The sequence below is a fragment of the Fonsecaea monophora genome (assembly GCF_001642475.1).
Source record: "Fonsecaea monophora strain CBS 269.37 chromosome Unknown Scaff157, whole genome shotgun sequence".
Lineage (NCBI taxonomy): Eukaryota > Fungi > Ascomycota > Eurotiomycetes > Chaetothyriales > Herpotrichiellaceae > Fonsecaea > Fonsecaea monophora.
Genome location: NW_019174088.1, coordinates 35,314 through 54,814, shown reverse-complemented (window position 1 = coordinate 54,814; position 19,501 = coordinate 35,314). Strand labels below are relative to the sequence as shown.

Sequence of the window (19,501 nt, the reverse complement as noted above, 5' to 3'; positions counted from 1 at the left end):
CGGCGGCACCTACACACCCCGACATTGCGAAACCCCTCGGCGCATCCTCGCGACAATACCTGTCCTCCAGCCACACGCCCAACACGACCCACTCACCCAACTTAGTCAAAACCAATGCGCCACGAATTCGTCGTGCAGACAGATCCCTTCCTCCTTTTCATTCATGCATCTATCTACGCATCTATATGCAATGCCCACGACGCTCCCCTTCTGCACGAGGACATCACTTACGGCGAGGCCAAACAAAGCGAAGTCAACATCCTGCTCCACCTGACGTGGCCCAAAGCGAGACTCGAATTCTTCAACTTCATCAACCGCCGCCAGAAGCTCATCCAGCAACGCGTCGCACATCATATGGGTCTACCCTCTCCCTCTGCGTGCCGCGTCGCACACTGAAGAGACTGGACGAGTGGGAGCTTCAACCTCTGTGTTCCGGTGACTGTTGTCCGTAACGGAGGACGACGAATCTTGATTCGGTTTCCGCCGCCATATCGCGTCGGGCATAACCTATGTCCTGGAAATGGTAATGAGAAGCTGCCGTGCGAAGCTGCCACTTACTCATCGAATACATCGACCAGGACCAAGGCCAAATGCTATCAAACACCTGGGAGACGGGCAAGTCGGACAGTCGACTACGCAAGAATCTCTTCCGCAGCCTGTCACGAGTAATACTAGAAATGGGCCGCATCGGATTCCCTCGCATCGGGCCCTTCACCATCGACGACCGAGGATTCGTCCGTTTGACAAATCGACCTCTCACCCTGGAGATAAAGAACCTCGAGAACAATGAGATTCCCCTAGAAATCAAATCCCGAGAGACGGGACATAAAATACCGGAGACTCGTACGTGAACGACCTCCTGTCCTGCCATGATAAGCACTTGCGCTTCCAACCGAATGGGATCCAGACCAAGACGGATGGCGCGACCCATATGTCTACTTTGACGATGATGAGGGCGGTCCATTAAGAATTCTTCCGCCCTAAGCTGAACAAGGGACCGTTCGGGGTTCACCGTACTGCCTCTTCCCCCTTCGCATCTCTTTTCCTCTCTTTCTCCAAAGTACTGACTCCTTAAAATATGCCCAGACTCTTGGGAGACACCTCAAGCAAAAGTTTCATGGACCTTCAGGCTTGTCAGACTGGCTCGCGGTAAGTACGCCAAAGGTTCAACTTTCTTGACTGAAATCGATTGCGAGTGTGCACCTCAATGTCATCTCATTCAACTGCATAATCAGTGGCCAGGCAGGCAGTCTCATCATCAATTTCCACCTATCGCTATCTTTTGAAGGTGCGGATCCCGGTTCTCGTTGAGTGTTGGACCATGTCCATCCTGACTGTCTTGGCTACCACATGCTTGAGGGCATTCACTTTGAATTTCACGGTATGTTGTTGTAAATTTGTGCGGTTCGATCCAGAGCCAGCCGCCGGCAGTCGGGACAAACAGTGAATCGTCCATCAACCACGCACGTGGGTACGAACCGGGACTGCAGCTGATCGAGGCATGTGAAAACCGAGGCTTCATCACGTGAGGTGTCATCGGGGACGGAGACAGCACCGAGTGGTGCCGGTGCCATTCGGACAAAGAGAGTAAGAATGCCCGAGCCGAAAAACGGCGGGGATGGATACGCGTACAGTATTTCTCTGACGGTACCACTTTGTGTAAGAGCGTGTAAAAGCATGTACTGAATCTAGCTGGGTCTGTCAACGCCAAGAGCCACTACCGAAGGTGCGAAGCTGGAATAATTAGCGCTTTTGGTGAGATGCACACTAGCCGAATGTGTTGATCCTTGTGGCTGCTTTTCATCCATCCATCACTAGCGCCATGGCGGCGCCAAGGCCCAGCCAGCCTCAGTTCAAGGCTTCGCTTACAGAACGTGTAATCGACCGGAATGTAAACTGACACGTGACAGGAGATCTGCTCAATGCCGCACAGATCGAGGCGGACGTGCGCTTCGAGGCCTGTAAGGATGTCATCGGCGCCGGGCCTGAGAGGTGGGTGCCACGGGATCAATATCATGAGGCTAAGCAACGGGAAGAACAATTGAAGCAGAATGCGCTTAATACAGCTCAATCGGATGAGGAAAGAGGGCAATTACTCGAACATCAGTCTTTCGAGGATGTCAACGAGGAAGAGTCTCGTAATGAGCGAGCACGATGGATGAAAGTGATTGGAATTCGTTATCTTTATCTCCTTTCTTGTCTGCCACGATCCAGGATTGCATATCCGTGCCTCGATATCAGGGGGAAAGGCTCGATCCAAAAGAGCTATTAGGTTGACTGGTAGGAAGGAGGCGTTTCTGACTGGCGCTCTTCCAGGAATTACGGCAACTGCTCGAGTCGTCCTACCTTGTGGCTGGCGATTTCCTTTGGCAACTACGAGCCACAAATGTGCACGTCAGATTGGAAGACCGCTGACAGACATCTGGGCCCCAACGAACATGGCCTTACCCTATGCTTTTCCTCTCAGCCACCTTCTCCTTTCGCCTGTTGCGGCCCGCGTCCTTGTTCAGGTCTGATACATACGACCTCAGGCCTGCGCCTATGTCCCTCGCAAACTTTTCAACCGCGTTTTTAGCCTTCCGAGGGCTGAGCAAAGACAGCTCCTGGTAACTCCTGAAGGCTGCATTGGCTGCACCGTGATCATTGTGGTCGACGTCCTCTGGACGAGAGTCTACCACCTCTTGTCGCTTGTGCATTTCTTCTGGTCCTTCATCGAGGAGCTCGCGCTTCCGTTTCAGCTGTCCAGAGTCAGGTGAATCGGACCGAGTTCCATTTCGCCGCGGACTGCTCTTCTCGGTCCGGAAGTCGCCCATCATGAACGAGTACCGCTATGTCTCAAGAGACAGGTGTCGAATATCTCTTGTTGAATATCTCTTGTTGTGCTAACAGTTTGTGGTGTAGAGTCCGGCGTTTCTGGTTTGGACGTAGAGTTCGCTTGCCACTGTTGGGCGTTCTTGTTACAAATAATGTGCTGGTGGCGGTAGGATTCGATGATCTTGATCCACATTTTTTTCATCTGCGACTGATCCATTGAGGATTGTCGATGGATTGTCAATATCGAAAGTAATCTGCCCTGCCAACCCAGTCCAGTCCTCCGCGAATTCAAGTGCCATACTCTTTGAATGAAACATAATTGTTGCGAGCAGCGTACTCCTGAATAGCCAGCCTTGCTGTCGGGAGATCGATGCGGGAATCGATCTTATTGGCAGCGGCAACTGTCCTCTCAAATGACCTATACTATGCGCGATTTGGAGGCTAGGAAGGACCCTTTGAGCAGTCACGAGAAGATGTGGAAGCACCTCTCCACATTCTCGTTGCGAAGCTTCGAGGAAAGGCGTTTAGCACCTATCGCAGCCACTTAGCCGTCGCTCTGGCATCTCTCTAGGGTGATTATCTGATGGAGGTTGCCGACGACACCGATTTGACGGATACGAAATGGAGGACAACATCAAGATGGAGAGGAATGCCCAAGCCGGCAGTGCCAATTCAAAGCAATGGTGCCCGAAAGTGTTGGATATCTGGTCTGCGAAGGGTCGAAGATGTCACAAGGTGGTTTCAGCGTCTTTGGTCTTTCGCAGAGGTGGACTGTGGTACATAGCACTTTACCCCCACGGCGAATCTTGACCTCTTCAAAGTCCATTTCCGTTTCTAGGCCCGAGCATCCCGTTATTTGACCTGGGCTGTGACTATACTATTCTGAACCGTGGCTGTGTGAAGCCAAACCCGGCTAGACGATCCTGGAGGTGTCTCCTGAGTAGCGTGAGCACCGCCCCTGAGTTCGTAAAGGTTCCTACTAGGAGTACGAGTAATTTGCTCAACGCCTCGGTACGGACCGTGCAGTGCCTAAACTTCCTGCCTGCGGTATCTCACATGTTCGGAAGGTTTTGCTCAAGTCTCGGCTTTTCCCTTGCCTGGATCATTTTGGCCAAGACGCTGTTGGAGTCGGTGTTGCGGCCGTGCACAAGTGGGTGTCAAAAGATGGAAGATTATCCCGATTGACCCCTGCTACAGAGTGCCGAGGTATACGCAATGAGACTGCTATCTGGCTGGGGCGGACTTTTCTTCGTTGGTGCTCAGGGAATTGCCTGCACACGTGATCGAGTTGTCTGTCTCATGGTGACTTTCGACCGGACAACACAATGGTCCAACGGCAGGGGAACAGATTCTAAATGATACCAGGTCTGGTTGATTGAGGATATGATGGCTACTACCCAAGCCACTTTGAGGCGAGAAGGGCCACTCCAGACAGGTCGTCGGGCACAAGGCTAGAGACGAAATATGCTCACGTAATGTTTATTCCTCGGGCGAAGATCTCCAACACGCAAGATTTCCTCGTCACCGCTGCCCTCCCCCAACAATCCAAGTGCATCGCCAATATCATGTCGAGAAGATGCTTCGACACCCCCAACTGCTCCACCACCTGCTTCCTGTACGGATGATTCGCACTCAAAGTCTCCTTCCTACACAGTATTCACATTGAACCACTTCAAAAAAGAGGTACCTGCATCTGTGACGACCTTTGGACACGAAATTATTACGCGCAAACGAACCTAGCCTCCTAGTCTACAAGATTCAAAGGTTCAAGATGCGATTGGCACATGTTGAGAAGGCTTCTGTCTCCCCCTGAAGGACGTTCTGTTGTGCTGTCTCATCCCATCCTAGATTGATGCTCGTTATTGCCCCCACAAGTATCGTGACGCAACGACTGGTCACGAGTAAAATATCGATCAGAACTCTTGGTTGGGTAGAATGTGAGCAAAGTCGTCAGCACTGCCGTAGTGGTGGACTGAGATTTGATGTTCAGCTTACATGTACAAGTATACGTACCCGATCCTCCAAGATCTTCCTTCGACACGCACAGGACCGTGTGGCGTCGAGGCGTTTGGGCTGGAATGCTACGTTGCTTCTTGGGGGCTTGTACTGGTACATTTCTTCGTGGTAAAAGAGCAAGCACTATAACACTTGGTCGTGTTTTCTGCAAATGGTGCCAATTCCCATGTATTGATGTAGTCTCCAACTTAGTGCGGTGAAGGTTCACTCACTACGGAATTAGAAAGGTTACCTAACCAAAGTCAGCGCCTGGGTCGACGGCCGTTGAAGGACAGTTACAACAGTTGATCCCCACGTGCTCGCGGGGCCGGCGGCACGATAATTCTTTTTCAAACCACGTTGGCAAGGAGTTTCTGAGAAACTGTCGGGCCGCTTCACAATTAAGTACACTCGGTCATGTAAATCTGTCAAATCATTTCCCATCATGGAGATTCTGTCTCTGTGGCCACACGTAAAACTAGGTGTATTGCTGGCTACTTTCATATCGAGGAGAAAGTTTATACAGGCTCTGTTCAGCCTTGCAAGTCCTTGGCGAAAAGGTCTGGTTGTTGATGTGAAAGCTGAGGTGTTTGCATCAGGGAACCCGCCCAACACAAACTACCATAGGGCACAACAACTACACACTCACCCACACACACAAATTCACGGTTCGAAAATCCCTCGTCTTAGTCCTCTCAGAAAACAAAAAACTTTTTCCACCAGCCCCTTTCGAAGGGGGTGGTGGGAAGTTAAACCCGCCGTGGCAGGTTTTTCCGTTCGTTGTAGTTGTTGTTAGATATATTGACTCCTTTTTGGCTCGCTGCCAGGTTCCTGATATATCTGTCTCGCTCGGTAGAGGAGGAGGATCGCCTACTAGAACCAAATGTATTCCACCTTGTTGACTTCATTAAGTCTCTTTCTTGATTTTTCTTTTTTTGGTTTTGTTGACTCTGACAGTCTCTTTCCTGAGTAGGGGTCTTTGCGATTTGTGGAGGGATTTCGGGATTGATAATATTTATGTGTTAAATTTTTCCGTGGGCCATGTGATCAGGTTGAAATCACTTGAATGGGAGGGAGTGAGGTAGGTTACCTACCCATACCGCATCTGTGAGGGTGACACGGGAAACACACGAATTTTATCACGCGCAAAACGAGAGGAGAATTCTCCTGACCTACATACAAGGTTCACAGGTTTTACAATGCGGTTTGGCACGGTCATTCCATCGAGGAACGAGGATGAACACGAAAATGATAGGATTCATAAAACACAGAACCGAATTTTGTGGCAGTGAGCGTTTGGTCGTGCTCCCGTATTTCGACAGTGCCGATGCTGTCAACTTCGTTTGTGTGGCCACCACATTCTTTACCAAGCCGAAGCGCCCAGACTCGGACATGGTTGGCCACGCGTTGCATAATTAGCGGCCTGGAGCCCGTTTCTATGAGTATATACTCGGTACCAACCAACCGGATGAGGAGGTGATGTCGGATTCCGTGAACTCCAAGTAACAACTCTAGCCACAGGAAGCTGCAAGGTATTTCGAAGCTAGATTGTACATTCATCAGAAAAATGACAAGATGGTTCCGTCCGAACACTGACAATGTCAACAGTAGCTACCTCTACCACGGCCTTGACAATGTCAAGTGTAGGATACCCCGTACAAAGGCCAACTACCCTGTACGATACCAAGTATCTAAATAAACTATTCTACCGCGAGTTACGTCATATTACTGTAATGGGAGAATCTAGGCGTGATTGGTTGAATTTGCCCGTACAATGTACAGGATGGCACTCTTCGCCACTGATTGGTTAGATCTCTGACACTGGATCTGAGGTCCCCTTTCTCTTTCATCTTTCAAGAAGGATCAACCTGCCAATCTGTCAAGGGGAGTCCAAGCAAGGAACACAAGGATACAGAGGACAGTGATCAATCAAAGTTTTGAATCTATCTGATCAGGACTTTCTATGCTGTTTCGTCGTCGCTGTGCGATAACCGTTACCCCCAACACCATGCCCACCGCCGTACGAGTTGATGCCTCTGGCCAAGAGCCTCGCCTCGGTTCATTACCAGTTAGACTTTCCATCTCAGAATCTCATGTTATAATTACACCCTAATAGTAGAGATTCCTCCTGTTCTAGGTTGCGCCGTGATAACCTTGCCAGTAACGACGTAGTGCGGTGTGGCCCGCATTTGGATCAGGAATCCGTGCGAGGACATCCTTTCCATTTTTTTTTCCCCCATCCGAAGTGAGAAAACTTTTTTGTGAAGGCCTTTCCGGCAGCTTGACGATATTCACACAAGCAGAGCGGAAGGGCACGGCCAGCAATCTCCTGCAAAGCTTCTACGTCAAACTTTGACACATCATTTCGCCATCTGTGCTTTTGATGTTCTCTGGTATTTCTCCAGGGAAAATGTCATGCGCCGCTTTCCGAAGTCGACGGAATGAGTTGGGCAACTTCATCCAGATGTCTCATCTCGGTGATTCGGCATCATCCAATCTGTGAAAAGTGCTGTACTGGGAGGCTGGGATGCCTGCGCGGTACGTGGCTCGATGGAGGAACATGACAAGTTCAACTCGGGCTCAGGGGGAGCCATACAGTCAAGTTGGCCGGTTAAACTAGTCCCTTTTAGGCCCCTAGAGCTTAGCGTGTCACGCGTTTGTCTTTTCAACACCTTTCACAGTCTCTCTTATAACCCATTTCTTGTCACTCCCAGTCACTCCTAGTATCTCCCAGTATCTCCCAGCACTAGGGGGTGCCAGAATTCCGTGGCCACTTTATTAGGGAAAACTTAGCCGTTCACTACAGTGAGTAGCCACGTTATTATGACACCCCTAGTGCTTAGTATCTCCTCGTATCTCCCAGTATCTCCTAGAACTAGTCATTTTGCCTGTCGTAAGTGTGTCATTTCATCTTCGTTGGACACTAGTAATTTTTCAAAAAGTGACTACTGCACCTCACCTCAGGGTGGGCTGCTAACTGTTCGAGATGAACGTTAGCGGGGGTTTTGGCATGACCTGTATTAAATTGCCTTGGCACCCTTGGCAGCTAGTTGCACGTGGATGGTAGATCGTGATGATTGATGCCGCAAGTCTGACATGAGCTTTAGGTACACAGGTCGATAACTGTCTTCAATGCCCTCAATGAAACTTTCATACCCGCTATCTCATTTGTGGTCCTCCACTAATTTTCAACCCTTCTCGATCACATGAAGCCTCTTCGAAGTCGAGGTTAGTTACGGCGAGATGATGCAGGAGACCTCGACCCGTGGTTGATGCCTCGACGAGCAACAGGCGGGTACGTCATCATGTAACTAAAACCTCTCCGAAGGACAATGGCGTCGCTGCCGTGGGCCTCCACGTATCTCGACGCCTCAGACCCATCGTCAGACCCATCGTCCGACCCAACCAGCTCCTGCAAGGAATTCGAGCCCTGACGGCAGAACCAGATCCTCGCTCTGGTCCCGAAACTTGTCACGGCGTACACGAGTGTGATGTCCGGATTCGCCCTCAGATATTCCGCGCAGGCAACATATGCCTGGGTTTCGATTTCGACCAAGTCAGCCCATGTAGCTTCTTTGTTTGTGAGCATGTGGAAAAATAGGGTCTGCATGCCCGCGTGTCCCAGATATTGGACAGACATGTCTGTCATGAGCGGCTCGATGTCTAAGGGACTGTTGTCGACACCGACGATCCATTGCTTGCCCGAGAACAGGTATTTCGCGAATAGGTGCAGCCAGAAGTTGAGTGCAACATTGTCTGACCAGGCGTCCTCTTGGACTCGATTCCATAGACGCAGCAAAACCTCGTCCGATACTAGTGACGCGGCTTCTTCACCGAGCGCTGGTGGTGCGTTGTTGCCAACTGGGTCTGACATTGGTTCAGGTTTTCTGGAGGATTTTGGGTTGTTGTGAGAGTAAAGACTTGTCAGTCGAGGTGAATTCATTTCGGGGGTTATTTAGTATACTTGACGTAAGGAGGCAGCTTTGTGTATGCCAATCAATGTATTGCGAAGAGTGGATAGGGAGGCCTGAAGCTAGGAATAAGCAGCTAAATGGGTTAGAGGCTCCGGTGCAGGAAAAAGGGGGGGAACTTATGATTCGTCGGCCAAGCAGAGAGAGGCGCTAGCCGGCGAGATATTGGACAAAGAACCTGTCAATTATCCAGATATCGAATCAGCGATCAATCATGCCCCGCCCTCCCATGTTTGATTTGCTGATGATACGTTGCACAGCATTACACTAGTTTGGTTCACGCGGCACATGTTGTTTCGCTCCAGGAAAACATGCACCCTTACACCCCTTGCTTGCAAGCGATGAGGCTGCCAATCAATGCCTCTCTGGCTGGGCTACTGTCCGGTATCATGGCAAATCCGTTGGGAATCCCCTCGACCAACAATTGATGTTGGCTGTGGTAGTCTGCGGGGATCTTTGGCTGTCTACCCAAAGTGCCCTGCAGTCAGGAGGCTGCGCTCACTTCTTTTACCCCTGTCTACAAGCAACGTTGGGCATCCCCTCGACCAACAGTCGATGTTGGCTGTGGTAGTCTGCGGGGATCTTTGGCTATCTGTCCAAAGTACCCTCTAGTCAGGAGACTGCACACACTTCTTTATCCCTGTTCACAAGAAACGTTGGGAATCTCATCCAACTGCGCCTGGCCAGGCAGAGTGAAGCAGCGGTGAAGGCATCACTGTAGCACCACCGTTTTCGTCTTTCATTGGTACTCTCGTATCTTCCCCTGTCGTCCTTTTGTCTCTCTGTCGTGCTTTGCCATTTCGTCGCACTGACTGCCCGCGGAAAAAGAAAATTTGGCCACATCATTTTCTGCACAGGAATGTTGCACCCCTCCTCTTTGGAGCCGGGGTAGCCTGACCCCAACATTGGACACTGCCTACTGATTGGCTCTATTCGGTGCGGAAAAACGGTCAGCTGAACCTGTACCAAGACTTTTGAAGGACCAATCCGCGAGGTTACGGGAAATGCCGTTCCAGGATGGCCATGACAGAAGGGCCGGGCCAGCCACATCCACGTCGAAAAGTTCCTTCTCGGAAGCCTGCGATGCAAAAGTGTGGAATCTTGCTATTTTTCTTTTTCTTACTTGTCCGTGCTTGGCTGATAATGAAAATGGAAATATCACCAGATCCAGTCTAGTCGAAAATATGTTCCCGCGTTGAGGCTGACACCGTCGCCGTTCGAGTGGAGACACTGTCTTCGTCATAGAATCTACCCGGGGAGTCTTATTGGCCAGAATAACTGATCAAGAGAGGAATCGTTTGGCTTTTCTCACCAGAGCCACCAGCCTGCAGCCCAAAATAGTGCATGCATACACAACCACAAGGCCCACATTTGGACATCTGGCACTGGCTTCGTATTTCGCTTTGCCACTCCTGTTCCGTGTGATTGCACTGGGTCAGCGGCTAAGGAGCCAATATCATTGGTGTGAAAATAAGAGCAAAACATTGGGACGGGGTTGGCAGAAGAGGGAGTACCTGAAATGGGATAATTTCCCCCGTGACAGGGGCATTCCTCGTGACACGCATGCGCAATCGCTCGATTGGCCACTGTTGAAACACCAGGTACCGAGACGGCTGTGTCGAGCTTCAAACCCTCGACAAGTATAGCCTCAATCGAATAGATTACACGATGGAGTTTCTCACGTTTTTCGTACATCACGTCTTCTGTATTGATGACTCTTGGTAAATAACGCCAAGGACTGCCTGCGTCAAGACCAAGTCCCTACGAGATCAACGACTATGGGTCCCAGCAACACTGGTCGACCACGTCAGTCAATCCCTCACAACCACTGCTTCTCTGACAAAGAGCCCCTCGGCGGCCACCTTGACCATGAACCTCGCCAGATTTACTCCACTGACGCAATCAGCGAGCCCCATCCCCTCACCAATGCTGCCCAGCGTCTCCACGTCTAACTTCTGGGTCGGGGGCATCGAATCGTGATATTGCACCCTCACAGCCCTCACCAGCGTCCAATCCATCTTGGTTCTCCGGATCTCCTCGTCAACAAGCCCGTAATCCTCGAACGGGTACTTGGCGCTAGTCAACAGCATGCTCGCCTTGACCTCCCAGGGGAGGTGGGCGAACGAATCGCCCACACCAGCCACGGACTTGACGACGACACGAGAAATGCCCGCGGCTTGCAACACATCGCAGACATTGGCGCACGAATCTGCTAGGAATCGAGGAGGCGCGATCCGGCCTGCGAACGGGCGGACCGTGTTCAAGGTGATGATGGCCGCCGAGGGTGTCAGCGAAGGGGCCGCGTGGAGGGCGTTTTCTATGTCGGCCTTTGACAACGGCGAGCCAACCGCGATGGTGAGGCGGCGGTGAAAGAAAACGAGTTTGGTATATGCAGAGGGAGGCACGAGGGCCACGGCAGTGTGGCCTTGAAGGAGCAACTCCATCACGACGTTCAGGCCGGCCTCTCCGGTGGCGCCGAGGAGGAGGAAATGCATGGCTTTTTCTTTTGTCAAGAGTGAGGAGGACTGAGGTTCATGGGGAGACCAAGGCAAGAGGAGAAAAAAGGGCTTCTTTATATAGTCTTCTGGACGACGGAGTTATGGGTCTCTCCGGGCCTGATGACCCCATGCGCCCAGAGGGGGGAAAAGGGGGGTCAGAATTCTGTTTCCTCCCCCCCCCCCCCTTATTAGGGCATTCTGCCTAGATTTCCAGCCTCACCGAGGACGGAATTCAGTCACACCCACACCCTGGGTGCCATGGACGAATGGTTGCTGAGCCTCCTAGGCCCCGAGGTACAATGCACCCTGATTGGTCGGTTCGGTCTGTCCACTCCCTCGAATGGAAGACGGAAGCCACCCTGGTTTTTTTTTTCTTCCCGTGCATGCATTACTGACAGAATTCCATCAGGCTGTGCGGCCAATAGCGAGTCGTGGTAGTTGTGATCATATGAGTGTGTCATGTGGATGGTTTGTTCTCGAAACCTTGCAGTTGGCTGGCTGCCCTCTGTAGGTCCCGAGCACCGATCCGTCTTCATACCAGGTGTACCAGTCTTCACTCCATTTCCCCCTTCGTCTTCTGTCAGAGCGTTCAGTAGGTATCTAAACAATAGTTGTTGACGCGCTCCAAGTTGAGGTCCTCATCCACCGAATGGAAACCTCCACCAATACCACTGCATCATGGGCATGGCTTTGATGAAAACTCCTCTCGATCACGTCTCAAAGCAGCCTCAAGAGCCATCCTCCATTGTTTACCGTATGATTAGTACGAGGTCTCTGAATGGGTTGAACACATCCTTGCTACTGACCCCAACCTTGTCGAGGCCCGGCTGGACTGTTTGCTGGCGTTGACTGTGGATTGGTGGGCGCTCTTTGTGCCCAACCCAGGTGGGGCGGTAGCCCCCAATTTCACCACCCTTCTTGACAGCTAGAGTGGACACCGTGTTGGGCAAGTCTGTGTGACAAACATCTTGCAGTGAGCGAGAGCCTAGAATTGCCTAATTCTGGACACAATAGCGCGAAAGGTATAGTTGGTCCCAACGGTACCGTCCACCGTCTTCGCCCACGCCGCGAACGGTTGTCGACACTTTGAGTGGACCTTTTTATCGGTCGACGCATTGTGTGCACGCTGTACGACGCGAGGGTTGGCATCCGTTGGTTCATTGTACCACTTCACCAAGGTGTGGAGTCGCGTAAAAGCCGTTTGGCCAAGCATGTCGTGGAAGGAGAAGTCAGCGAGGTTGCTGGCGGCAGCTTGGTCGAAGGTGATGACCTGCCTGTCTCTAACGAGGTGAGTTTGGCTAAGCATTATTCACTCGGTGATGTCAGAATTATGGCCATGGCATTGTACGCAGACAGACTCACGAAAGCAGATACAATGTCTGGTAGAATTGTGCCCACTTTGCCGTTCAACATCAACAGCACACTCCTCTAATACCCTATCGACCTCGAGTCCCACCCGACGATCGATACGCCTTGACCCTCCTGTCCACCTGGCTGGCAAGACACTGTAATCTCTCGTTCTCGGTCTGCAGCGCGGCACAAGCTTCGGGCGAGCAGTCGAGGGATCCCAAGAGAACGATTCTCAGGATCAAGTGGAAGAGGCGCAGGAAGGACACTGAAAGAAGCTCCGGCCTTGGAGGTGTGGTCTCCGCCTGGAGGGGGTCAAGAGCCGCGAGCCACGATGCCAACGAGTCTAGCAGCGTCGCTTTCTGCGACCGAAGTCGAACAGCTGCTCCCGTCGAGTCGACCCGTGATACTTGTCCGAGGAATTCGAGCGTTGATGAAGCGATTCTCGCAAGCTCTGTTCGCACGTCAGGTGCGATCGTGCGAAGATTGCAAGATGCAGCGCGCTGTTCAGGAGGCGAGACCGAAGACTCTGATACCGTCATCACACCCGTGTCAGCTGGTGCTGGAGGTTCTGCAAACCTGCACGGTGCAGCGAACAACTTGATGATGAAGACGTCCAGAAAAGGGAGTCGGTCAGGGTGTGCTGGTGTCAGCTCATACGCGGCATCAAATGTCGGTCGTGCACGGTGTTCACGCATGATCCCGAGTCCTCGGACGAGGTGCTGGGCCATCACGGCGTAATTCTCCCGCACTTGTTCGATGCTGATGAAGATCTGACAGCAAAGCAATGCCGACCTTAAGCCATTGGTGCCTAGGGACATGGTAGATGCGAGACCCCCCAGGGCCATACAATATTGCTGGAGGCCGTAGTCATGGCTCGGGGTCTGCTGCGCGGCAGACGCCGGAACATCTCCGGTGGTCTCGCGGTCTTCGCGAAGAGCTCTCAGAGATGACACTGCGTGCCGTATAGACGGATCAGTCAAACTAGCCTGCAGGACCTGCTTAGCTTCTTCGTCACAGTCCAGCTTGACATCGAACATGGTTTTGGTCGAAAAGTACCGATTGAGAAGGTCGATGTCGTGAAGCGAGATTTCCATTCCCGTGTGCTCGGTGGTCGATACGCTAACACTTGACTTGATGCCGCCGTCTCCACGGGCGTTTTTGGTAGATTTACTGGAACAAAATCTAAACAGAGACGCATAGCCGTCGCAGACACGGCCAGTGTGGACGCATTTGTGGCACGAGGGCTTATTTTCGTCACATTTCACCTTCCGTATCCTAAGTCTGAGTCAGCGCAATCACTACCAGGCTGGCTTTCCATGCGAGCCTCCGCCTTGGATAGCTGGCCAGGGACGAGAGCGGCACTGACCTGCAAGTGCCACAACCGGTTTTCACCTTGGGTTTAGATTGGATGTGGCGTCGATGAGCCACGACGCTTTTGGCCATCGCTAGGTAGGGAGTGCGAGATGTGTGGCTCTTTTTTACAGCACCGTGCAGACAATGGGTACTGATCGTAACAAGTAAAAATTCCGAACAGATGAATGAAAAGCTACAACTCCCATCACCAAAGAGCATCAGAAGAGGCGACACCGTCTCGCCTCGGTCCAAATCAACTTCCAAATGCCGAAGGCCGAAACTCCGACGCTAGCCTCATTTGGTATGAGGAGCGAACCCACCAACCAGATTCAACAGCCTTGTATATCGCTCGGTCAGTTGCAGCCGGGAAAGGTGGAACCATGTCTCGCAGAAGAGCATCTCCATGGCCGGTAGTCGTACGACAGGTATGTCTCATTGGACGGCGCGCTTTCCATTCCTATTGCGGAAGTGAGTGTCAGAGCCCCTTTGCTAGTTCCAACCGTCCGGACCGACTATATATTGAGTGGCAGGCACCATGGTCTCGCTTTCTCATCAGAATGAGTATTGCACATGTGGAAGGCCATCCCCAAGAAACCTGGACTTGTACCAAAACTGCCGCTTCGCCTCAAGATGCCAGCCTTCACCCTATATGGCGCGCGCGGCTCGACCAACACCGATCGTGTTCGTCTCACCCTCGCGGAAGGAGGCTTCACCGACTACGACTTCGTTCTTGTTAACCTCCAGAAGGGAGAGCAGAAGGTGCGTCTGTGCATCCGTCTCTTTCTGGAGACGTCGCGGCTCCTCGGCGCAGAGAACACATCGCTAATGGCTGTGCATCCAGTCCGAAGAGAACATGAAACGTCACCCGTGGGGTAAAATACCCGTCGTCGTTTTCCCCAGCGGGTTCACTCTATACGAGAGTCGTGCGATCTGCAAATACCTGACACGGAAGTACTCCTTTCCACTACTCCCATCGGCCTCGGACATTGAAGCCACGGCGCTTTTCGACCAGGCCGAGTCTGCAGAAATTCTCTACTTCGCAGAACCGGCAGGGAAGATCGCCTTTGAGAAATTCGCCAAGCGTTTCATGGGGCTTTCTCCCAATGAGACCGTTGTTTCGGATGCGCTGCGGTCGGTTGAGATGTTCTTCGATGTTGCAGATCGGCTCTTGCGGGACAGAGAGTATGTGGCTGGAAATGCCTTTACTCTCGCGGATATCTATTACATCCCACTGGTCCAACGGCTTTTTGCGTGCGGGTATGGGGATGTCATCTTTGGTCGCGAGGCTGTGAGTGCTTGGTGGAAGCGCTGCATGGATAGGCCGGCTATACAGCAGATCTTGGCCGCTGACAGGGACGCCATGGTAAATGCTGGTAAATAGCGCGTTATCAAGTATTCGTCGAAGGGAGAGGCAGGCAGCACATTGCCCTGTGAGTTGGCTCGGCTTTTTCGGTTCTGAGACGAGTTTCGTGAGATACATAGCAATAAAGCGTGCGAACACCATCGAACTCACCAATCAATGTCTCTGAGCATGGGATATCGACTAGCACTGTGAAGGCTTTCCGTTGTCGTAGATTGATGTTTCAAAGAATGAGCACGATATCTGCGTATTGAATCGAGATGGCGGTTTGATATTGTCACCGCCGTTCAGAACGTCCCAACAATAAAGTAAATATCTTCTGCCATGTCCCTTGCTATATCACATGGGGTTTTTCACGTGGGTTCTTTTCCACAGTGCCCGCCTTTGCAGGCTGTGTGAGTGATGAGCTCTGCACCGAGTAGTGACCAGCGCCATATCCTGCACCCTACCTCCTATGACGCCTCGGCTAGATCTGAAGAGAAGATGGCGGTGGTGGTGCTGAATGGGCTATGCGAGTCTTCCTTTTTTCACGGATTTGCAGCCAATGGAGGGGTAAGATGGCTTGGCACTCGTAGCCTGCTCCCCTTGCGCAACACTTCACTGCACGGCCGTATTTTGACTGCAAGTCAGGCCCTAGTGGCTATGGGACGATCCTGGACTCGCTGCACGTCTTTCCAGGATGGCGAACGGCTGAGTACCTCGAGGCGCTGAAAGGGGACAGCAATTTTATCCATATTACAGGACGAACACGTCCCCTTTTGACACCCACGGCGGCATTTCGTTAGTGCCCGACGGAATCAAGAAACTTTCGGACGCACGCTGAGTCGAGCCACGCGAACTTGGAGGAAGTGCGCGACTGGATTGTATCTCACAGCCCGAAGCCATCAGCAGGGAAAAGATGCAGGAGACTGAGCTATTGTCTGCAGGTGGACCCCGGCGGGATCAAGAGGTAGGGTTCTCCTCCGTTCAATTACTGGCCGTTTGTTGATCATGACCATTTCTCCAGGAGCCCGAAAGTCCCAGCACGTCTCATGAGCCTCCTTGAGAACGAAACCGAGGCTGGCAAGCCCCAAATACCTTTGCACCAGGTACAATGCCGCAACCTTTGAAACGCTCTCGAAAGTCAGCTCAACGTGTGGTAGAAGGGCAGACAGAAGAGGAGGAGGGAGTGCGGGAATTGGCCCCAACACCCACCGATTCTCTCAGAGGTGGGTCTGGAACAAGCAGTGGCCTCGGGAGTACTTTGAAGCAGACGACCAAGTAATAGAAGAGCTCTTGGAGCGCGACAGCTCGCTGGATGATGTCGTAGCGCAACCTCCTATTCCGGCCGTTCAATACGTCGAGATAAATGGCCTCAGATATCCACTATCTATCAAAAGAGCTGTCAAATTACTCTCTGGGGAGCAATCGAGCTCGAGCCTGAACGAAAGCAAGGGTAGACAGTTACACTACGCTGCTTGAGACCAGAGGAAGTTTCTTGCGTGACTTCGACCACAAGACTCCCAAAGCTATTACGGACATCTGCCAACAGCTATTAGCAGGAAAACAAATTGTCCCCCAATATTCCTTGTTTTCATGATGACCTTCTCGGTAGACTTTGGAAAGGTTGATGGGCAATTGGAGGTGACTCAAGGAGGCGGAAGATCAAGTAGGGATGTGCATGCCTCATAATGTGGTGTTTCCAAAGTCTTGTTTCTTGTTTGCAAGATACCCATGATGAAAATCAAAAGCCTGTAATGGAAAAGGCGTAAGCAGAAAGTTTGTAGTCGCCTGCCATGTACCTCACTCGTGTCACCGTTGGAGAATTTTTCCTCAAAGTCATCAACGTGGGGTCCTGTTGAAGATGAGTTCGAGGCTGACCCGTTTGTTGATTAGAACAAGGGCAACTCCGCCGGCTGGCCCCAGACCCTGCCTTTCCCCTTCATTCGCCTTCACCATCTGCCCCATCATCAAAGCCACAGTCTCGCTCTCTTCCAGATGCAGCGTGGTCGGACATGTACAAACCGACGTGTTGTTCCTGTTCCTTGCCTGTGTCCGATCCTTTTCAGGCAAATCCCCGCCCGGTCTTAGGGGCGTGGGGGCTGTCTTGTCCCCTTTCCAGCCAAACTTAATAATTAGTGGCTCGCTATGGGTCCTTATGTTTTTCGTTTCCGAGGGGAGCGAGATTAATCGTTCCGTTCCGCCAACAAAGTCGCGACCGTTGCGGGGTTGGCCAACGCCATTAGCTAATTTAGGAAGGGTATCGAGAATCTATGCTCGGCACGGCGAGGATTGAGGAAATGGGAGATGGGAGATGGGAGGGTGGAACTTCTTCCTAAATAAACTGCGAACACCGGCAACACACCAAGATTAGAAGTGACAGAGCTTTTAAAAAAAATTAGGCGGTCGGCGTGATGGGTTCGTGGCTTGTGTATCCATGTGTCAAGATGAAGAATTCTTCTTTTTCTTTATTTCTTGTCTTCTCTCAATACAGATTGGGGCTGTCGAGGAATCGACTCGCAGATTCGCATGCCGAGAATCTTGCGGGATGAGTTCACCTTGCCCTTCAGCAGCAGAGACAGTCGCGCCTAGCCATCTATCCAGGAGGTGTCATGTTCGTGTCAAGGGTCGACGGAGAGGACAGCAAGCTATTCGACATAGTCGGGGTCTTCTCTCTCGCTGCGCAGTTCAACTCTCTCTTCCGCATCTTCAAACTCCCTTAGACGACCGCCAGAGACTTCTCCGGGGCTGGATTGTCTGAATGGACTTTAACCAGCTTACCAGCTCCATTGTCCCAAACTAGACCCTTGATAGCATCTTCCTCCGATTCTCGCGCTTCATCAAGAATTTGGCAGAGCTCTTCGGCAGCGATCCGTATCTGGCCAAGGTGGTCAGGAACATTGGCGATGTCGAGGGCGATGTTGGAAGTCGGCGCCAGGTGTACGAGAGGAAGGAACAGTCCAGGACAATCTGGATCGGGTAGGCCTTCAGCAGTTCGAAACATCTGGGTATTAAAATTAGTCGATGACTAGGCATACATGTGTGTCCTGCGTTCTGGGAACTTGCCTGATCCTTGACAGTCTGCTCAACACTCAATTCCACTGTGCCGTCAGCCAAGACAGTTCTCTTCGCTTTCCAAGCCGACAGCCACGCTTGTTTGCCGGAGCGGTATGCAGCCTTGATGCCACAAACATAGTGAACATTTCCATCCGAACCGAGAATATATTCCTCGGCAAGATGTTGAAGAGCCTCCTTTGGCTGCGAGTGGGCGAGCTCAATGACGATTCCGGGATATTTGGCGCCCTTGTATGCGAACGAACCATCCGGACTGTGAGAATTCTTGATTAGAAGTTCCTCTAGATCAATGTCCCCAGAGCCTTGCGCCGTGATCTTGGCCGCGAACCGACCGATTGCTGTGTCTGGATGTTTTTCCGCAAGATTTTTGATTCGAGTCAAGATGGCGAAGGATAGAGCGGCGTTGACCACTGCATGTATTTTGGTCTCCTTGCCGACTGAAAAGGTCTGGGTTGCGACGAAGTAGTCACGGCTGCATGATCGTGGGTTAGCCCTCGTTGTTTTTCGCTTTCAGTTCTTCCGGGTATATGTCAATCTCACCGAAACCCCTCAAACTTCTCGGCTGGTACACACTTGTTCAGCTCGTCGTGCTCAGCAGGGCTCAATTTGAGGTGTAGCCAACTGTATGTTGGAGAAGAGGAGGAGCTGCTGAGGAAATCCGTGACCAGAGAGACCACCACAGAGCCAGACTGCTTTTGGCCGCACTCACTGGAAGACCGGGGTGGATCGAAGAATGAGGGGACGTTCTCTGTAGAGAGGAGCGCCGGGGAGGAATCTGCGGTTTGGTTTTCATCCTGGCTCCCGTGAGGGCGCGACGCAGACATGACGTCCCCCCTGTCGCGACACTTTGGCGTAGACATGAAGAAAGGATTGGAGGAAGAGGCGTCAGTAGTGAAGTTGGCGGAAGCAGATGCATCTTTTATCAAACAATGACAAAGTATAAAACAACTTAGTACGGGGAAATGAAATTGTTCGGTCGATCACTATATGATGAAGCGTCTGCTCTACGGTCCACCACAAAGATAATTGCTGCTGGGAGTCAGTCACGCCTTTGCCTTTGTCTTCACGGACTTGGCATGTGAATCATCATACCAGACCTGTCCGAG

At 51.7% G+C, this 19,501-nt stretch overlaps 7 protein-coding genes across 7 annotated transcripts; 2 read left to right on the top strand and 5 right to left on the bottom strand.

Annotated features, from left to right (window-relative positions):
- Window positions 1–677: 677 nt before the first annotated feature.
- Window positions 678–2,272, top strand: AYO21_11407 (hypothetical protein; the record flags this gene model as incomplete). Its single annotated transcript, XM_022661301.1, has 2 exons — window positions 678–843; window positions 1,911–2,272. 2 exons carry the CDS (start codon window positions 678–680, stop codon window positions 2,270–2,272), a joined length of 528 nt encoding a protein of 175 aa, XP_022506407.1.
- A 172-nt stretch (window positions 2,273–2,444) lies between these two features.
- Window positions 2,445–3,007, bottom strand: AYO21_11406 (hypothetical protein; the record flags this gene model as incomplete). The annotated part of the gene is made up of 2 exons (XM_022661300.1): window positions 2,445–2,828; window positions 2,888–3,007. 2 exons carry the CDS (start codon window positions 3,005–3,007, stop codon window positions 2,445–2,447), a joined length of 504 nt encoding a protein of 167 aa, XP_022506406.1.
- A 5,031-nt stretch (window positions 3,008–8,038) lies between these two features.
- Window positions 8,039–8,683, bottom strand: AYO21_11405 (hypothetical protein; the record flags this gene model as incomplete). The annotated part of the gene is made up of 1 exon (XM_022661299.1): window positions 8,039–8,683. One exon carries the CDS (start codon window positions 8,681–8,683, stop codon window positions 8,039–8,041), a length of 645 nt encoding a protein of 214 aa, XP_022506405.1.
- Window positions 8,684–10,591: 1,908 nt separating this feature from the next.
- Window positions 10,592–11,275, bottom strand: AYO21_11404 (hypothetical protein; the record flags this gene model as incomplete). The annotated part of the gene is made up of 1 exon (XM_022661298.1): window positions 10,592–11,275. The coding sequence occupies one exon, from the start codon at window positions 11,273–11,275 to the stop codon at window positions 10,592–10,594; it is 684 nt and encodes a 227-aa protein (XP_022506404.1).
- A 1,439-nt stretch (window positions 11,276–12,714) lies between these two features.
- On the bottom strand, window positions 12,715–14,071 carry AYO21_11403 (hypothetical protein; the record flags this gene model as incomplete). Its single annotated transcript, XM_022661297.1, has 2 exons — window positions 12,715–13,903; window positions 13,995–14,071. The coding sequence occupies 2 exons, from the start codon at window positions 14,069–14,071 to the stop codon at window positions 12,715–12,717; spliced, it is 1,266 nt and encodes a 421-aa protein (XP_022506403.1).
- A 540-nt stretch (window positions 14,072–14,611) lies between these two features.
- AYO21_11402 (hypothetical protein) lies at window positions 14,612–15,362 on the top strand (the record flags this gene model as incomplete). Its single annotated transcript, XM_022661296.1, has 2 exons — window positions 14,612–14,740; window positions 14,823–15,362. The coding sequence occupies 2 exons, from the start codon at window positions 14,612–14,614 to the stop codon at window positions 15,360–15,362; spliced, it is 669 nt and encodes a 222-aa protein (XP_022506402.1).
- Window positions 15,363–18,039: 2,677 nt separating this feature from the next.
- On the bottom strand, window positions 18,040–19,219 carry AYO21_11401 (hypothetical protein; the record flags this gene model as incomplete). The annotated part of the gene is made up of 3 exons (XM_022661295.1): window positions 18,040–18,305; window positions 18,359–18,867; window positions 18,936–19,219. 3 exons carry the CDS (start codon window positions 19,217–19,219, stop codon window positions 18,040–18,042), a joined length of 1,059 nt encoding a protein of 352 aa, XP_022506401.1.
- Window positions 19,220–19,501: the final 282 nt, after the last annotated feature.